The sequence below is a fragment of the Microcaecilia unicolor genome, chromosome 11 (genome assembly GCF_901765095.1).
Source record: "Microcaecilia unicolor chromosome 11, aMicUni1.1, whole genome shotgun sequence".
NCBI classification, from domain to species: domain Eukaryota; kingdom Metazoa; phylum Chordata; class Amphibia; order Gymnophiona; family Siphonopidae; genus Microcaecilia; species Microcaecilia unicolor.
The window spans coordinates 10,341,941-10,359,941 of NC_044041.1; the positions used below are offsets into that span (position 1 = coordinate 10,341,941).

The 18,001-nt window shown below is 47.1% G+C and overlaps 1 protein-coding gene across 3 annotated transcripts in view; it reads left to right on the plus strand.

Annotated features, from left to right (window-relative positions):
• Positions 1-18,001, plus strand: part of RBM19 (RNA binding motif protein 19) — a 258,757-nt gene that overhangs the window by 101,380 nt on the left and 139,376 nt on the right. For all 3 annotated transcript variants that reach the window (XM_030218452.1, XM_030218454.1, XM_030218453.1), the window contains exon 21: positions 4,291-4,407. In XM_030218452.1, coding sequence (XP_030074312.1) covers positions 4,291-4,407 — 117 coding nt within the window. The remainder of the gene's footprint in view (positions 1-4,290; positions 4,408-18,001) is intronic.

The following is an 18,001-nucleotide window of genomic DNA, read 5'->3' on the forward strand; positions in this document are numbered from 1 at the left end:
TCTGGGGGTGCACTCGACACCCAGGATGGCATGGCACATCTTTTGGCGAGCAGATCCTGAAGGTTCAGTTCCAGATTTGTTGGCTGCTTGCGGCCAGGACTCCGTCCATGTGGGAGATTTTGTGGGTTCTTGGATCCATGATGGTGGTGATCATCGAGGTGGTGCCGTTGGCGAGGGCGCATATGTTGCCTCTCCAGTCTGTCTTCTTGGCACACTGGTCTTCTCAAGTGGAGCCTCTCTCTTGTAGGGTTTGGCTTCGGTGGCAAGTGCGTCTCAGTCTTCAGTGGTGGCTGGACCAGCATCATCTCAAGTCTAAGCATGCCCCTGGACCCTCCAGCCTGGGTTCTACTAACAACAGATGCCAGCCTGACTGGGTGGGGGGGGCGCCCATTGTCAGGGGCAGGTGGCTCAGGGACGTTGGTCCATCAACCAGCTTGGAGACTCGGGTGATCCATCTCGCTCTTACAGCTTTTCAGCAGTTGTGCTTTTGGGATGTTTGCGTCCTCTCCAACAACATGGCAGCGGTCACATATGTCAATCACCAGGGGGGTACCAAGAGCTCTTTTGGCACAGGAGGTGGCATTGCTCATGGCCTGGGCGGAGCAGAATGTCCGGTTACTCTCAGTGGCGCATGTTGCGGGCGCCAACAATCTGGAGGCGGACTATCTCAGTCCTGAATAGCGCTTAGCTGCCCTGCCAGCCCATATTCAGGTATGTGTGCACATGGGGACGTAATGCTAGTATTCTAGCCATTTATGTGTATATTGCAGATGTTGATTCGGCACCTAGGGTATGGAATTGCCCTTAACTGGATAGTTCTGCATTGGTTAGAGGGATTTTCGCCAGCACTATCTGGATAGTGCCACTGAAAAACCATGCACAGAGGACTTGTATATTTCATGGCGGCCATCAAACGTATAAGTTCATGTCCACAGCTGCCCTTCTGCTCATCCAGCACATTGAAGTAGCAAACTGCACATAGCGCTGTGCATGGGAGCATTGCCATCACCAGAACAAACTGTTTTAGTTAATTTTGGATATGATCACATAATTCAGCTTGCTAGGACAGTTCATTAAAGTTAGCTCTCGAACAGTCAGTTAATACCATACCGTACTCAAGAGAATGACTTTCTCCTGAAAATCTAGACTGTCATATTAACCTTTGGGAAAACAATGACCTCCGAGGCAATGATACACTTTGCACTTAACTTTGGGCAATAGAATTCTTTTCCTTCCTGGTCAGTATTTTTGCATCATTGATTTTTTAACAGCTCAGTAAGTTTGTGTTTTCCTTAGGGCTTCATTTTTAGTCAAATTTTAAATAGTGATTAATCATGTGATTAACAATTTTTAATCAAACTATTAAAAAAACAATATCAGAAGCAAAGATATACATTGTAAAATTTTACTTTCCAGTACAAAATTGAGAGTAAAACTTTTATCTGCCTTTGTTTAGCTATTTAAAAAAACAAAAAACAACCTGTGTTGGTCACATACTCTGCTTTCTACTTCCCTCTGTTCATCTTTTCTAAACTCTTTCCAGGGTCTCCTGTCTATTTGTGTAATGTCTTCTCTCTTGCCTTCACTGTCTCCTCCACCCCCCCCCCCCCCCCCCCCCCCACCCGATCCAACATCACTCCCTCTTTTCCCTTCACTCTCCAGGTCCAATTTTCTCCCTCTTTTCCCTCCGCCCTCCATGCCCAATATTGCCTCCTCTTTTCCCTCCGCCTTCCATGCCCAACATTGCTCCCTCTACCCTTTGGCCCTTGGATCCAATATCTATGCTCTGTCCCCTCCCTTCTGCCCTCCCAATCTAACATCTTTCCTTCTCTCTTCTTTCCTTTCACCCCCCCCCTGGGTTCAACCTGCCATCACCTTATGCTGTGTTCATCTCTCCCTGTCTCTGCCCCCAGGTCCAACATCGCTCCCTCTCTTCCCCCCCCCCCCCCACCCCATTACGGACTATAAGACGCACCGGACCATAAGACGCACCTAGGTTTTCTTCCCAAATTTGGAGGAAAAAGAAGTGCATCTTATAGTCCGAAAAATAGGCCCCCCCTCCCTGTCCCAGGCACCCTCTCTCCTTTACAGGCACTCCCTCCCTCCCTCCGTTACAGGCTCCCTCCCTCTGTTACAGGCACTCCCTCCCTCCCTCCGTTACAGGCTCCCTCCCTCCGTTATAGGCACTCCCTCCCTCCCTCCGTTACAGGCTCCCTCCCTCCGTTACAGGCACTCCCTCCCTCCCTCCCTCCGTTACAGGCACTCCCTCCCTTTGTTACAGGCACTCCCTCCCTCCCTCCGTTACAGGCACTCCCTCCCTCCCTCCGTTACAGGCACTCCCTTCCTCCGTTACAGGCTCCCTCCCTCCATTACAGGCACTCCCTCCCTCCGTTACAGGCACTCCCTCCCTCCCTCCGTTACAGGCACTCCCTCCTTCCGTTACAGGCACTCCCTCCCTCCCTCCTTTACAGGCACTCCCTCCCTCCCTCCGTTACAGGCTCCCTCCCTCCGTTACAGGCACTCCCTCCCTCCGTTACAGGCTCCCTCCCTCCGTTACAGGCACTCCCTCCCTCCGTTACAGGCACTCCCTCCCTCCCTCCGTTACAGGCTCCCTCCCTCCGTTACAGGCACTCCCTCCCTCCCTCCGTTACAGGCACTCCCTTCCTCCGTTACAGGCACTCCCTCCCTCCCTCCGTTACAGGCTCCCTCCCTCCGTTACAGGCTCCCTCCCTCCCTCCGTTACAGGCTCCCTTCCTCCGTTACAGGCACCCCTCTCTCCCTCCGTTACAGGCACTCCCTCCCTCCCTCCGTTACAGGCTCCCTCCCTCTGTTACAGGCACTCCCTCCCTCCCTCCGTTACAGGCTCCCTCCCTCCGTTATAGGCACTCCCTCCCTCCCTCCGTTACAGGCTCCCTCCCTCCGTTACAGGCACTCCCTCCCTCCCTCCCTCCGTTACAGGCACTCCCTCCCTTTGTTACAGGCACTCCCTCCCTCCCTCCGTTACAGGCACTCCCTCCCTCCCTCCGTTACAGGCACTCCCTTCCTCCGTTACAGGCTCCCTCCCTCCATTACAGGCACTCCCTCCCTCCGTTACAGGCACTCCCTCCCTCCCTCCGTTACAGGCACTCCCTCCTTCCGTTACAGGCACTCCCTCCCTCCCTCCTTTACAGGCACTCCCTCCCTCCCTCCGTTACAGGCTCCCTCCCTCCGTTACAGGCACTCCCTCCCTCCGTTACAGGCTCCCTCCCTCCGTTACAGGCACTCCCTCCCTCCGTTACAGGCACTCCCTCCCTCCCTCCGTTACAGGCTCCCTCCCTCCGTTACAGGCACTCCCTCCCTCCCTCCGTTACAGGCACTCCCTTCCTCCGTTACAGGCACTCCCTCCCTCCCTCCGTTACAGGCTCCCTCCCTCCGTTACAGGCTCCCTCCCTCCCTCCGTTACAGGCTCCCTTCCTCCGTTACAGGCACCCCTCTCTCCCTCCGTTACAGGCACTCCCTTCCTCCGTTACAGGCACCCCTCTCTCCCTCCGTTGGAATTTTAAAACTCCTCACCTCGGTGGTGTGACTCGCGGTAGCAGCAGCGCTTCAGCGTGCACGACAAGCGGGACCAGAGAGCTGAGAGAGAGAAGGCTGAGTGAAGAGCGATCTGCACTCTGAAGCACTGCTGCTACCGCGAGTCACACCGACGAGGCGAGGAGTTTTAAAATTCCAATGGAGGGAGAAAGGGTGCCTGTAACAGAGGGAGGGAGGGAGCCTGTAACGGAGGGAGATGCCTGTAACGGGGAGGGGGGGGGGGGGGGGGCTACATTCGGACTATAAGGCGCACCAACATTTTCCTCCCAAATTTGGGAGGAAAAAAGTGCGTCTTATAGTCCGAAAAATACGGTACTTTCCAAGTTGCTTAAACAGCAGGGGCAGCACAGCAATTTCTATACACTGCTGCCTGCTCTGGAGGCTCCCTCTGACCCATTTCACCTGCCACTGATGCAATTCCCTCTTTCCTCAGTGGTGAGACAGGTCGGAGGGAGCCTCAGGAGCTGGCAGCATAGAGGCGTTGCTGTACTGTCACTCCTCCTCTCTAAGTAACTTGAAAGATGCCGGGGAGCCAGCGAGGGAGGGGAGTGGTTTAATTTTATTAGCCACCATCAATTTTTTTATATTCACAACTAATAAATAAACTAATCACAGTGTTAACTGCGAGTAACTTGCAGCCCTACTTTTTGCTGAATTGTTGTTGTTGTTTTTTTTTCCTTCCATACGCTTTTCTGATCGCTTCACTTTTCTTTCCAGACCAGCCGTGAACTCCAGCCGTAAAAAACAAACCAATAAAAAGCAAAAGAGTTCAAAGATCTTGGTCCGAAATATTCCTTTCCAGGCTACCGTGAGGGAGGTTCGAGAGCTGTTCAGGTGAGCACCACTTTTTAACCTATCTGCGGCGACTGAGATCACACAATTTGTTCTCTAAATTATTGAGAAGCTGTATTCCTCAGTTTGCTCTTGCAGTACTTTGTCTTCGTTGTTTTGTGCAGTGAGTTAGAAGAAATCCAGTGCCGGAACAGCAACGGAATAGCTCTGGTCTGGAAAGAGATTTATTGGTAGACACGTGCTCGGACAGTAGATGTTGCTGTAGTTATTGTACGTAAGATTACCAATTAATTTGTTAATATTGGTAGAATTCCGTGTGTGTCTCAGATCTGAAATAACTGGAGATGCCCCCGGTTAGGTTTGAGCTGCTGCATTAGTAGATCTGTGAGACTCGAGAGTAAGCAGGGGTTGCAGCTTGGCGAGAGTCAGAGATAGTGGAGGAGTGGCCTAGCGGTTAGGGTGGTGGACTTTGGTCCTGAGAAACTGAGTTCGATTCCCACTTCAGGCACAGGCAGCTCCTTGTGACTCTGAGCAAGTCACTTAACCCTCCATTGTCCCAGGTACAAATAAGTACCTGTATATAATATGTAAGCCACATTGAGCCTGCCATGAGTGGGAAAGCGCAGGGGTCAAATGTAACAAAATAAAATAGGTACTTTTGGAGATTCTACATGGAATGTTGCTACTATTGGAGATTCTACATGGAATGTTGCTATTCCACTAGCAACATTCCATGTAGAAGGCTGTGCAGGCTTCTGTTTCTGTGAGTCTACGTGCAGGACGTCAGACTCACAGAAGCAGAAGCCTGCGCGGCCACATTGGTGATCTGCAAGGGCCGACTTCTACATGGGATGTTGCTAGTGGAACAGCAACATTCCATGTAGAATCTCAAATAGTAGCAACAGTGGAGGAGTGGCCTAGTGACAGTGGAGGAGTGGCCTAGTGGTTAGGGTGGTGGACTTTGGTCCTGAGGAACTGAGTTTGATTCCCACTTCAGGCACAGGCAGCTCCTTGTGACTCTGGGCAAGTCACTTAACCCTCCATTGCCCCATGTAAGCCGCATTGAGCCTGCCATGAGTGGGAAAGCGCAGGGTTCAAATGTAACAAAATAAAATAAACTGACAGAGCCAGTGGGAACTTGAGTAGCAGAGAGTTCATAATGTGAGGATTAAAATACTCTAGTAGAGTCATATATGAGGGTTTTGTTACTTGAATAATGGGGTTGATAGGTCAGAAGTGAGGTACTATGAGAGATTATTGCAATGCTATTGATATGGGACTTCCTTGATATGTTTTACGAAAATTACAGTGCAGCTTAGTAAAAGGGGCCCCTAAATGAACTGCTTCAGTCTTTACTGTGGAAGATGTATTTAAAGATGATGACAAAATGGTTCATACTTTCCCAGCGGGCATGTGCGGGGGCAGAGTTTACAACTTCAGAAAGTAAACTCTGGAAATCTACTTGCTCTGCATCATTAAGAATCTACTGACTGTCTCGGCTTATTTAACACTGAAGCTGATCTTTTAAAAAAATATATATATAAAAGTTAATGTTGCCTCCAGCATGTGAGCCATCAGTGGGTGATCCAAAATGCTGGCCACAGTCGAGGATATTTTGGCAACAGTGGAGTGAAAGGGTGCGTACTACAATCCATAGGTAACGCAGACTGAGGGAATGATTCCCAGCCAGAGGAAAATGGTTCTCCAGGGCAAAGCTGATGTCCATTGGTGTCAGCCCTGGTTCAGACCGTGCGACCCTCCTCCTTGCACCCTTCATGGAAAGGGTTGTGGATGCATGGAATGGCCCCCTCCTAGGCAGATGGGAGGGGTAAAAACCATAACAGAAGTCAAGAAATCATGGGGTGAACACAGAGGGATTTTCTGTACGAAGCCAGAGACGAAGAAGGGTCTATGGCATTATAATGGGATGTACAGATTAGATGTGGTTAATGGTCCTTAGCTGCCCTCATATTCTGATGCTCATTGTTAACCATAATAGTCCTTAATACAATAATATGAACATAACTTATGAAGGATATGGGCTGTCAGCACTTATAAATGGTTTGATATTAGTCTTGTGTGCCTTGTCATCTGTCTGTACTTTTGTTAAGTTTTTCAAAAACTTGTATGTTTTCTCTATAGGTGAAAGCACATAAATGATAGTAGAGCAAAGTATCCCCCACTCCTCACCAGAGTTTTGCTTTAAAAAAAAAAAAAAAAAAAAGAATTCTATAAATTGAGGTGGAGGGTTTTGATTGTAGCTAACAGTAGGTCCCTGGATGTAGCAGCAGGGGGCGCACTCAGCCTTTTTTTTTTTCTTTATCAGTGTTCAAGTTTCTGAAAATCTGTGTTGTTTTTTTTTAAAGATTCTTGCAAAACCTGATTTCTGTGCACTAGTGAAAAAGGAAGCGTGCAACGCCAACTGCTTCTGTAATATGTCTTACGTCTTAGAACAGTCTAAGGAGCTAGCCTGCTAGCTAAACTCAAGCATGGCCACGTGGAAGACTAGGGCTTGATTTTCACTCTGATCCCCCCTATGAGCCAACCCATGAGGGTGGAAGGACTGCAGAGGAAGCTCTTGAAAGGAGAGCCCGTGGACTGCCGCTTATTAATGTGATCTGATGGGACATTCCAGAATGGCATCAGATGAGTTTCGAAAGAGGAGTTCGTCCATCTTTCTAATTCAGCCGGAGGAAGGGGGTGGGGGGGCACTGAGGTGCCTGGCTGACAGCAGGAATGGGGTAGTGATGAATAAAAAAAGGCAGAGGTGGAGTCAAGTCCAGAAGCAACAAATTGGAGCTTTTGTGGGAAAGAGGAGAAACAATGATAGACACTGCCAGGAAAAAAAACCAAAGCATATATCTGGGAACACTTAGAATTATACTGAATCACATAAGGGACCGCTTTATGTACCAGCTGTGCTTTTCCCCACCAGGGAGCACCAGTCCCAGTCTTTTCTTATCCCCTCTCCCTCTGATCCTGCCTCTTTGTTTGTATTAAGTCTTTTGTCTGAATACTGTTATTCTTTGTCTCCACCTGGCTGTTTTTAATCTTATATCCTAACTCTGCAGATTCCAGTATCACAGGGCCGCTACTGGCACAGAGAGGTGGAATCTTCACCCTTTTACTTCAAAATTCTGTTGATTCTTTCTCCCTCATGTACAAACTGGAACACACCAATTGAAAATACCTAAGTCAAAATATAGCAAACTTTCAAAGTTTATTTTGATCTGGGGGGGGGGGGGGTAACTCTTGCCCTCCCCCCCCCCCCCGGGTAACATTTTTTACCTAAATATTAAAATATAGTTTCCTTTGAGCTAGGCTGAGTTGGTCTGTTGGCTTAGATTATGGCACTGGAGCGTAGTTGGATCCGAGTTCCTCATCAGGGCAGACTGGACCAGGGTCACCCGTAAAGTGCTGTACTCTGGCTACTGCTACTGTCACTAAGTGCCACTCCATCCGTCAGCCTGCTGAGGGTATCCTCTCTGGAGAGAAGGGTTATTAGTTGAAAGAGTAAAAGAAATATTCTAGACATTAAATAGTTTGGATTTTTTTCTAAAATTAAGCAATTGCAAAATGTTTTGGACATAATAGTTACCGAAGTTGCTGTTTTTTAAATGCTGACCACTGTCGGCTAAAGTAGACCTGGATATTCATTGCAGAGCCACATCTGTGCTCCGGCTATGAATATCCAGCTCTGTGGGGGCACCGGGAAGTTATGAGGATATGGCTGATACAGAATACCGTAGCTGCATAGCTAACCAGGCAATATTCAGGCTTCTGTTTATTCAATCCAGCTTGCCCACCAAGACTCCGCCTCCTGTCAGCCCCTGCACCAACCAGGGAGCGCTTCAGTGGCCAGAGGGGGATATTCAGTATTTACACTTCCCGGGTAAATGCTAACTCAGTTGCAATTTAAGCAGACAGGAGCCTCTCCTGCCCACTTATCATTTTGAATATCAGGGCCTTATATTTCTGTAAGTAGACAGTGATTCAGTGTTGCCGAGTGAACAAGTAGCCTAATGGTTAGTGCAGCGGACTTTGATCCTGGGGAACTGAGTTTGATTCCCACTGCAGCTCCTTGGGCAAGTCACTTAACCCTCCATTGCCCCTGGTACAAAATAAGTACCTGAATATATGTAAACCACTTTGAATGTAGTTGCAAAAACCTCAGAAAGGCTGTATATCAAGTTCCATTTCCCTTTCCCCCTTTCCCTTATGACATCACAATATCAGAAGTGAGCCAAGTATTGGGCAATCAAGCCATTGTGACATCACTGATGAGGTTGGCTCTTATTGGTGGAATAATGAGTGGAGGAGTAGCCTAGTGGTTAGTGCAGTGGACTTTGATCCTGGGGAACTGTATCGGGCAATCAAGCCATTGTGACATCACTGATGAGGTTGGCTCTTATTGGTGGAATAATGAGTGGAGGAGTAGCCTAGTGGTTAGTGCAGTGGACTTTGATCCTGGGGAACTGTATTGGGCAATCAAGCCATTGTGACATCACTGATGAGGTTGGCTCTTATTGGTGGAATAATGAGTGGAGGAGTAGCCTAGTGGTTAGTGCAGTGGACTTTGATCCTGGGGAACTGAGTTTGATTCCCACTGCAGGCACAGGCAGCTCCTTGTGACTCTGGGCAAGTCACTTAATCCTCCAATGCCCCTGGTACAAAATAAGTACCTGAATATATGTAAACCGCTTTGAATGTAGTTGCAAAAACCTCAGAAAGGGGGTATGTCAAGTCCCATTCCCTTTCCCTGTTGGAAAATGTAAAATCTGAAGGTAATTAAAAACCGGTCGATATTCAAAGCAATTGAACTGAGCAGGACTTGCAACTGTCTATCCATCCTGCTTAATATCAGCACTAACAGCCGCTCACTGTCTGGTTGATACAGGAGCGATCCATGGATGGGGCTTGGGAGGAGCCGCTATTTAACCCGTAAGTGGCAATATTCAGTCTTCTAACCGGCTGAGTAAGCGGGTAAAGTTAAGACAGCAAAAAGGTTATCTTAACCTTCCAAGCTAACTAGGCACAGGTTTGAATGTTTGCTGGTGTCCGATAAACTTCCAAGTTTCCACATATACCTGGGTATTCAGTGCTGGAGGGCGGACATTGAATATGTGTCCACGGTTGTTGACAGCTTAAAGACTGCTGACTGCCAAGGGCTAAATATTACCCCTAGCTTGTCCATTTAGCCTGTCCAGTCTCACTCCTGCTGCAGTGCCATAGACCCCAGTTGATTGATCTGTGCTTTCAACTTACTTCTTTGGAACGAAGGATGATCTGTTCTTTCTGGAATTCTGTTACCATCTTTTGTCTCCATCACTTACAGTGAAGGCTGTTCCATGCGTCCGTCTTTGACGTATTTGAATGTCTCTTATATCTCATCCCTACTTCCCCCCCATCCCCACCCCTATCCTTTCCTCTCAGGTATACATTATTTAGATCCTTAATTCTCATCTGGTATGATTTTTGATATAGACACTGCATTCTGGATGAGTTCTTACAAATGAAACAGAGAAATATGTAGGCAGATAAAGACCATATTGCCTGTCCAGTCTGCACATCCATGTCACCTACTCTCCCTATCACTCCCTTAGAGATCCTGTGTACTTGTCCCAAGCTCTCTTGAATTCAGATACTGTTTTCATCTCCACCACTTCCACCAGTAGGCCATTCCATGAATTCATCACCCTTTCCGTGAAGAAGTATTCCTCAGGTTACTTCTGAGTTTCACCTTCATACTATGCCCCCTCATAAGTACAATAAGTATTGCCATACTGAGAAAGACCAAAGGTCGATCAAGCCCAGCATCCTGTTTCCAACAGTGGCCAATCCAGGTCACAAATACCTGGCAAGATCCCAAAAAAGTACAAAACATTTTATACTGATTTTCCCCGAGTCCATTTAATAATAGTCTATGGACTTTTCCTTCAGGAAGCCGTCCAAACCTTTTTTTTTAAACTCCGCTAAGCTAACCGCCTTTACCACATTCTCTGGCAACGAATTCCAGAGTTCAATTACACGTTGAGTGAAGAAAAAATTTCTCCAATTCGTTTTAAATTTACATTGTAGCTTGCCCCTTAGTCCTAGTATTTTTGGAAATCATAAACAGACGCTTCACATCTACCCATTCAGCTCCACTCATTATTTTATAGACCTCTATCGTATCTCCCCTCAGCCGCCTTTTCTCCAAGCTGAAGAGCCATAGCCACTTTAGCCTTTCCTCATAGGGAAGTCATCCCATCCCCTTTATCATTTTCATTGCCCTTCTCTGCACCTTTTCTAATTCCACTATATCTTTTTTGAGATGCGGCGACCAGAATTGAACACAATATTCGAGGTGCAGTCGCACCATGGAGCAATACAAAGGCATTATAACATCCTCATTTTTGTTTTCCATTCCTTTCCTAATAATACCTAACATTCTATTTGCTTTCTTAGCCGCAGCAGCACACTGAGCAGAAGATTTCAACGTATCATCAGCGACGACACCTAGATCTCTTTCTTGGTCCGTGACTCCTAACGTGGAACCTTGCATGACATAGCTGTAATTCGGGTTCCTCTTTCGCACACGCATCACTTTGCACTTGCTCACATTAAACGTCATCTGCCATTTAGACGCCCAGTCTCCCAATCTCGTAAGGTCCTCTTGTAATTTTTCCCAATCCTCCCGTGATTTAACGACGTTGAATAACTTTGTGTCATCAGCAAATTTAATTACCCCACTAGTTACTCCCATCTTTAGGTCATTTATAAATATGTTAAAAAGCAGCGGTCCCAGCACAGACCCCTGGGGAACCCCACTAACTACCCTTCTCCATTGAGAATACTGACCATTTAACCCTACCCTCTGTTTTCTATCTTTTAATCAGTTTTTAATCCACACTAGAACACTACCTCCTATCCCATGACTCTCCAATTTCCTCTGGAGTCTTTCATGACGTGCTTTGTCAAACGCCTTCTGAAAATGCAGATACACAATATCAACCGGCTCACCTTTATCCACATGTTTGTTCACCCCTTCAGAGAAATGTAATAGATTGGTGAGGCAAGATTTCCCTTCACTAAATCCATGTTGACTTTGTCTCATTAATAATTCCTTGCTTTTGAATAAGCTCTGTAATTTTGTTCTTAATAATAGTCTGTACCATTTTGCCCGGCACCGCCCTCACTCACCTGTCTATAATTTCCCGGATCTCCTCTGGAACCTTTTTAAAAAAATCGGCATTAAATTGGCCACCCTCCAATCTTCCGGTACTACGCTCAACAGGACACTGTGCTAGATGGACCTTTGGTCTGACCCAGAATGGATGTTCTTATGTTCTTGTCTCCACGACCTCCACTGGGAGGCCATTCCACGCATCCACCACCCTTTCCATGAAAGAGTATTTTCTTAGGTTACTCATGAGCCTGTTTCCTCTTGTGTAAATGCTTAGATCCTCTTTCTAAGGTTATATGATGAAACTGAATTAAGAGTAGTGGGATCATAGACCAAACCCCCCCACACACACATTTTGGCAGGATTGCCACGCTGGGAGCCATGAATGGATTTGGGGGTGTCTGGGATCTGAAGAACAGGACTACGTCTTGCAAGGTTCCACGTTAGGAGTTACGGATCAAGAAAGGGATCTGGGTGTCGTCGTCGATGATACGCTGAAACCTTCTGCTCAGTGTGCTGCTGCGGCTAGGAAAGCGAATAGAATGTTGGGTGTTATTAGGAAGGGTATGGAGTCCAGGTGTGCGGATGTTATAATGCCGTTGTATCGCTCCATGGTGCGACCGCACCTGGAGTATTGTGTTCAGTACTGGTCTCCGTATCTCAAAAAAGATATAGTAGAATTGGAAAAGGTACAGCGAAGGGCGACGAAAATGATAGTGGGGATGGGACGACTTTCCTATGAAGAGAGGCTAGGGCTTTTCAGCTTGGAGAAGAGATGGCTGAGGGGAGATATGATAGAAGTGTATAAAATAATGAGTGGAATGGATCGGGTGGATGTGAAGCGACTGTTCACGCTATCCAAAAATACTAGGACTAGAGGGCATGAGTTGAAGCTACAGTGTGGTAAATTTAAAACGAATCGGAGAAAATTTTTCTTCACCCAACGTGTAATTAGACTCTGGAATTCGTTGCCGGAGAACGTGGTACGGGCGGTTAGCTTGACGGAGTTTAAAAAGGGGTTAGATAGATTCCTAAAGGACAAGTCCATAGACCGCTATTAAATGGACTTGGAAAAATTCCGCATTTTTAGGTATAACTTGTCTGGAATGTTTTTACGTTTAGGGAGCGTGCCAGGTGCCCTTGACCTGGATTGGCCACTGTCGGTGACAGGATGCTGGGCTAGATGGACCTTTGGTCTTTCCCAGTATGGCACTACTTATGTACTTATGTACTCCCCACCCCCCAATCCCTAGCCAGACCCTGATGTCCCTTTCTCTGTTTTCAGCCACCAGCTCAGCCTATCCAGAACCACCATCCTCTCAGCTAGAACCCAGAATCTTCCACCCTACCTGCAAACTTCAGACATCAGTCAGCATCCTTGTCTTCCCCCGTGTGGCACTTGACTTCTTTGCCAGTGCAGGTGTGCCTCTAGCTCAACTGCCCTGGTGACGACATCACTGAAAGTCCCAAATGTCTGCCTTTGAAGGCACATGCATTTGAATGCATTGAAATGCATGATTTATGCATTTATTAAATTTGTTACTCAGTGTATGAAACACCAAAAAAATGAGAATATTGAATTTTCGGGTTAGTTGAATCACATGTTCCAGAACACTAGCATCGACGCAATCCCCTAAATTCTGTAAGTGGTGCCTAAAGTTAGGTGTTCAATTGTGCGCCCAGTTATAGAATAGTCAGTTATCTAATTGGCACTTAATTGGCGATAATTACCAATAATTGGCGTTGAGCACTAATTAGTTGTACGTATAACTAACACACCCTTATTCTGTATACTGAGCGTCTAAGTTCTATAGCGTGCAACTGCAAAGGGAGCATTAATGTGGGAGGGGCACGAGTGCGTCAGGGACCTACCAACTATTGCATTTAGTAGCCCAACTGCTGCTTTTAGGGACCAGAAGTTACACAAGCCAGAGACATGGCATGGTTGGTCACAACTAACGTTTGGCGCGTAACTGTGGACTTATATTATCTACTGTAATAAAAACTACCGCCAACGTTCTGAAGCTGACTCCGTGGCAGTGAAGGGTTTGTAGGTTTCGTGCTGCCTGTAACGCTGTATCCATCTCCTGTCCTGATGTTAGCGTGCTTCCTGGTTCGTCACAAGCAGCACTGACCAACCACACGATAGCAGCATGATGCACACCAATGGACTCAAAGAATAGCGCAACCCACGCGCCCGGACACAGATTCACACACAGAACTTAACCGAAGCAGAAAGACAACTGGCCTCAAGACTGCCGGTACTGCCGGGTAACCCCCCTCAGAGAGACACGCAGCGCACCCCCCCCCCCCCCCCCCGGCTCCACAGCCAACGTCCAACACCTCAACACTGCCGCTACCGGAGCCGGTGAAAACAACCTCAGATAATTTATACCGCACCCCCACCCTCAGTGCGCGCCCAACTTCGCCGGCATCAACGCTGCCAGTACTGTTGTCGCTACCACCCCCCTGCAAGCCACTCGCTACCCCCTCACAACTCCCCTCCCAGACACATGACACACCCTCCCAGCTCGCCAGCAGCGCTCTCCCCTCCCCCAAACACACAAAAGCTCTATCAGAAAGACACACCAAAACGCAACAACAACATGGTCTGAAGGATACGTCAGCCTCGCAACGGAAAAAAAAAAACACAGCCACACCGTCCCAGTTTGCCAACCAAGGCCCCCCCACCCTCCAATAAGGGAGGAGAGGGGGTGGGGGCAGGAGGGAGGGAAAAGAGGGGGGAGAAGAGGGTGGGGAGGGGACCCTGGAACCTTGCTAGCGCCCGTTTCCTTTCTGTTCAAAACGGGCCTCTTTTACTAGTTATTCTATAACAGATTTGGCGCAACTGCCGTTACAGAATATTAGCTTAGTGCCCAGTTTTTTGGCACCTAACTTTTAACACTATTTCTAGAATTTCCTCCAATATCCTGCTCTGTAAATCCTCTTCACGGAGGAATTTGGGGAATCGTACTTTTGAAGACATTCTTTCTGCCTTACTCATTCTCCCTTCTGACCATCCACTTTTTTCCCTTCCTTTAAAAACAGTACAGTCAGTTGTGGTATTCCTGAATCTACTACTACTACTACTTATCATTTCTAAAGCGCTACTAGATGTACACAGCGCTGTACACTTGAACATGAAAAGACAGTCCCTGCTCGACAGAGCTTACAATCTAATTAGGACTGACAAACAGGACAAATAAGGGATAAGGACAAAGAGTTTCAAGTCCCTGGCGTAGGGTCTTCTAGGTTGTAGATTTATACGAAAGATTGAAGAGACACTGATGAGCCAGTCAGAAGGTGATATTTTATTAGCTTTGTAAGGTGTGGCTGTTTTGGAGAGGAAGGATTATTTTCTTTTCTTCTGTTAATAGAGGTGTCTGCCTGAACCTGTGGTGACCTTTTCCCTCATCAACTTGATTGTTTATTCTGTACAGTCAGATTAACCTTGTCCTTCTCTTTTGTTAAGACTCCACAGTATCATTTTGTACACCACCTACCTGCATCTTCTCCACATCATCCTCCATAGTTCAGTACGTGCCCAGAGGACAGAAGTAAGACGTGTGACCTTGAGAGGTTAATTGGTGCATTTTGTTGCTTTTCTTTCTATCATATTCTCACTCACGTTTTCTTCTGCCTGTGCTCACTGAGGATCAAAAAGTATTGCTGAATTGTGTCGTGCTTGATGAATGAATGTAAAGAAAAGGAGGCACTGTACTTCCTGTACGTGCTTCAGAATCTGATTGTATGCAGAAAGGGCATATGGCCATGTCAGAGGCCCACAGCCTTTGTGTCCCTGCTATTCCCAAACATCGCCTGGTCTGCATCTCTTCCTATTCATATTTCATACACACTGTACTCACTCATTCTAGTTGACTGTAGAGAGCCAACTGGAGAGATTAAAAGTTCTAGCAAAATCAGATGAGTGTCTTAAGACTGACACCCTAACACAAGAACTAAGAACCCCAAAGAGTGAGAAATCCACTTTATAGACTAATCTGTTCTAGCCAGTGGTGGACTGACCATTTGGGCAACCGGGCAGTGCCCGGGGGCCCAGCGCTTCCTGCCCCACGTGTCCATTTTTGCCTACATTTTTGTGGCAGAACAGCAGCAATTCCTTTCAGCTTTCTGTTGCCGAGCTCATAGTCTGCTGTCTACTCGTCCCGACACAACTTCCCATTTCCGGAAGGGCGGGATGCAGCAGAGAGCAGACAGTGAGCTCAGCAGCAGCAGACAGCTGAAGAGAATCGCTTCCACAGAAATGCAGGTTTTAAAAGGGGGCGATACCAGGCCATGGACAGGAGGGAGAGGAATTGAAAAAGATGAGTACTGCCGGACCCGGGGGTGGAGGGGAAGCAGAGTGAGAAATGGTGGACGGATGGGGTGGAAAGGGAAGGAAGAGAGATGATTTTGGACCCAAGGGCAGTAAGGAGAGAGGAAACAGAGGAGAGATGTTAAATGCAGGGAGAGAGGAAGGGAAGGAAGGAAGAATGATGACAACATATTGGATCGGAGTCAGAGGGGGAAGGAGAGAGAGATGGACGTTAGACACATGAGGTGGAGTAAGAGAAGGAAGAGAGATGGATAAACATTGGACCTGGGGGCAGAGGGGAGAGATGTTATACACAGGGAGGAATGGAAGAAAAGAGAAACCTGTTGGACCCGTGGGGGGAAGGGGAAGGAGATAGAAACATGTTGGACCTGGGGGTGGAGATACACCTGAGGATAATGGTAGAAGAGGGTTCATCAGAGCAGACACTCAAGAGGATAGTTCTGTAACTGACTCCTGCATTTACAATCCTCTCGTACACTTAAATGATAGAACACTACTAACATTGAAGTGCATAAGTGCACAGTTTCCTGTGAAAATGCCAGCAGGGTGCCTAAACTCTATTCTGCAATGGCATGCATATGTGGCATAGCGCATACAAGTAAGGAAATGTACACTTGCAGAGCATTGGGCGGGATAGAGCGTGTCTTCCACGTATATATGCATATTTACAGTACGCGCGTCCCTGCCATATTTACACAATGGCAGTTATGCTAACTGAAGGCATGTAATTGTATCGTGCAGCAGTAGCGGGTTATGCTAGTGTTCTATAACAGAATTTGGGCGCTCAGATGACTCTATAGAATAGGTTCTTACCGTGCGGCATCGCTGCACCAACTTCTAGAATCGCCCTATAAAAGTGCAATGGGAGAGCTAAGAGATGACCAAGGTAGGATAGAGCCCCAAAATCCAAGGAGTAAGTGGTGATCACAGCATCGTTTAGCAGAGAAATTGAGGACTGAGTGAAAGTCTTTGGACATGGCCAGGAAACTTCTGAAACCTAGCTGCTTCCAACAGTTCAGAGCAGAAGCATCAAGGAAGTAGTGCGTAGTGCGGTGTTTTTTGGGTTTGTTTTTTTTAAATTTTATCTTTATCAAGTTTACAATATTCAGTCAAGCAGCCATAAAGAAAGTTGTCTTACTTACCTGATTCAGGTACTGTGCAGTACCATGAGACGGAGACCTGACATTTCCTTCCAGTCATAATAACTTTGAGTTCTTGTTGATTTGCTCTTGTGACATTGTTGTGACAGCCTTTGTCGAGAAGGTGCCAGCATCTGCCATCGCCGTTGACAGGTTGTAGATATCTTTTGGGAGGTGATGAATATTATTATTTGTTGAGAGAGCCCATCCCCCTCTTCCCCCAGGTACAACAGTTCATATACCTTAATGTCTAGCAATCACTTAAGGCGCTAATGGAGTTTCTGTTTGCATTCAGTTATTCATGTTTGATATCCTAGTGAAGGATATTTTTAACAAGGGATGGGCAAACTGGTTCAAAGTATTCAAATTAAAGAAGGCAAAGGATATCTGTTAGTTTAGAACAACTGGAGAGAGATATCTGCTTATCAAGAGCATCAGGGCAGCCCCAGATCTCTCTATATAAAAGGCAAAACCAACGTTCTATGAAGCCTCCAGCCGGAAGTGTGAAGGGGGCGAGATATCCGGTTTCCCTATGAGTGTCTGCCCCGCCCTCTCTGTAACACAGTCAGTGAAGGAAAACAGCAGAGCACGAAATCAAATCGCTGGCTCTGTAACAGTGAAGGACTCAGAGGGGGGAGGGGAGAGAGGCCAGAGGGCAGGGACACACACACTCCCACATGCACACAGAAGAAAACATTGCTAGCCCCCGTTTCATTTGCATCAGAAACGGGGCTTTTTTACTAGTATATGAATAAGTCTCATAAATTTAAAGGGTTTTCATACAAGCCAAAACTGTGTTCGGAAATGTTAATACGCCGGTACAAACGTTAGACATAATTGTGGGTGTTTTAAATTTGCATTTTCTTTGTCCAAGTTTAATCTCCCCCCCCCCCCCCTTTTTTTTTTCCCCTACAGTAGACCATTGTTAAGGACATGCATGCATTGCATGTGAGTGTTAAAAAGGGAAGAGATTGGGGTGGAGGGCAGAGGTAGTGA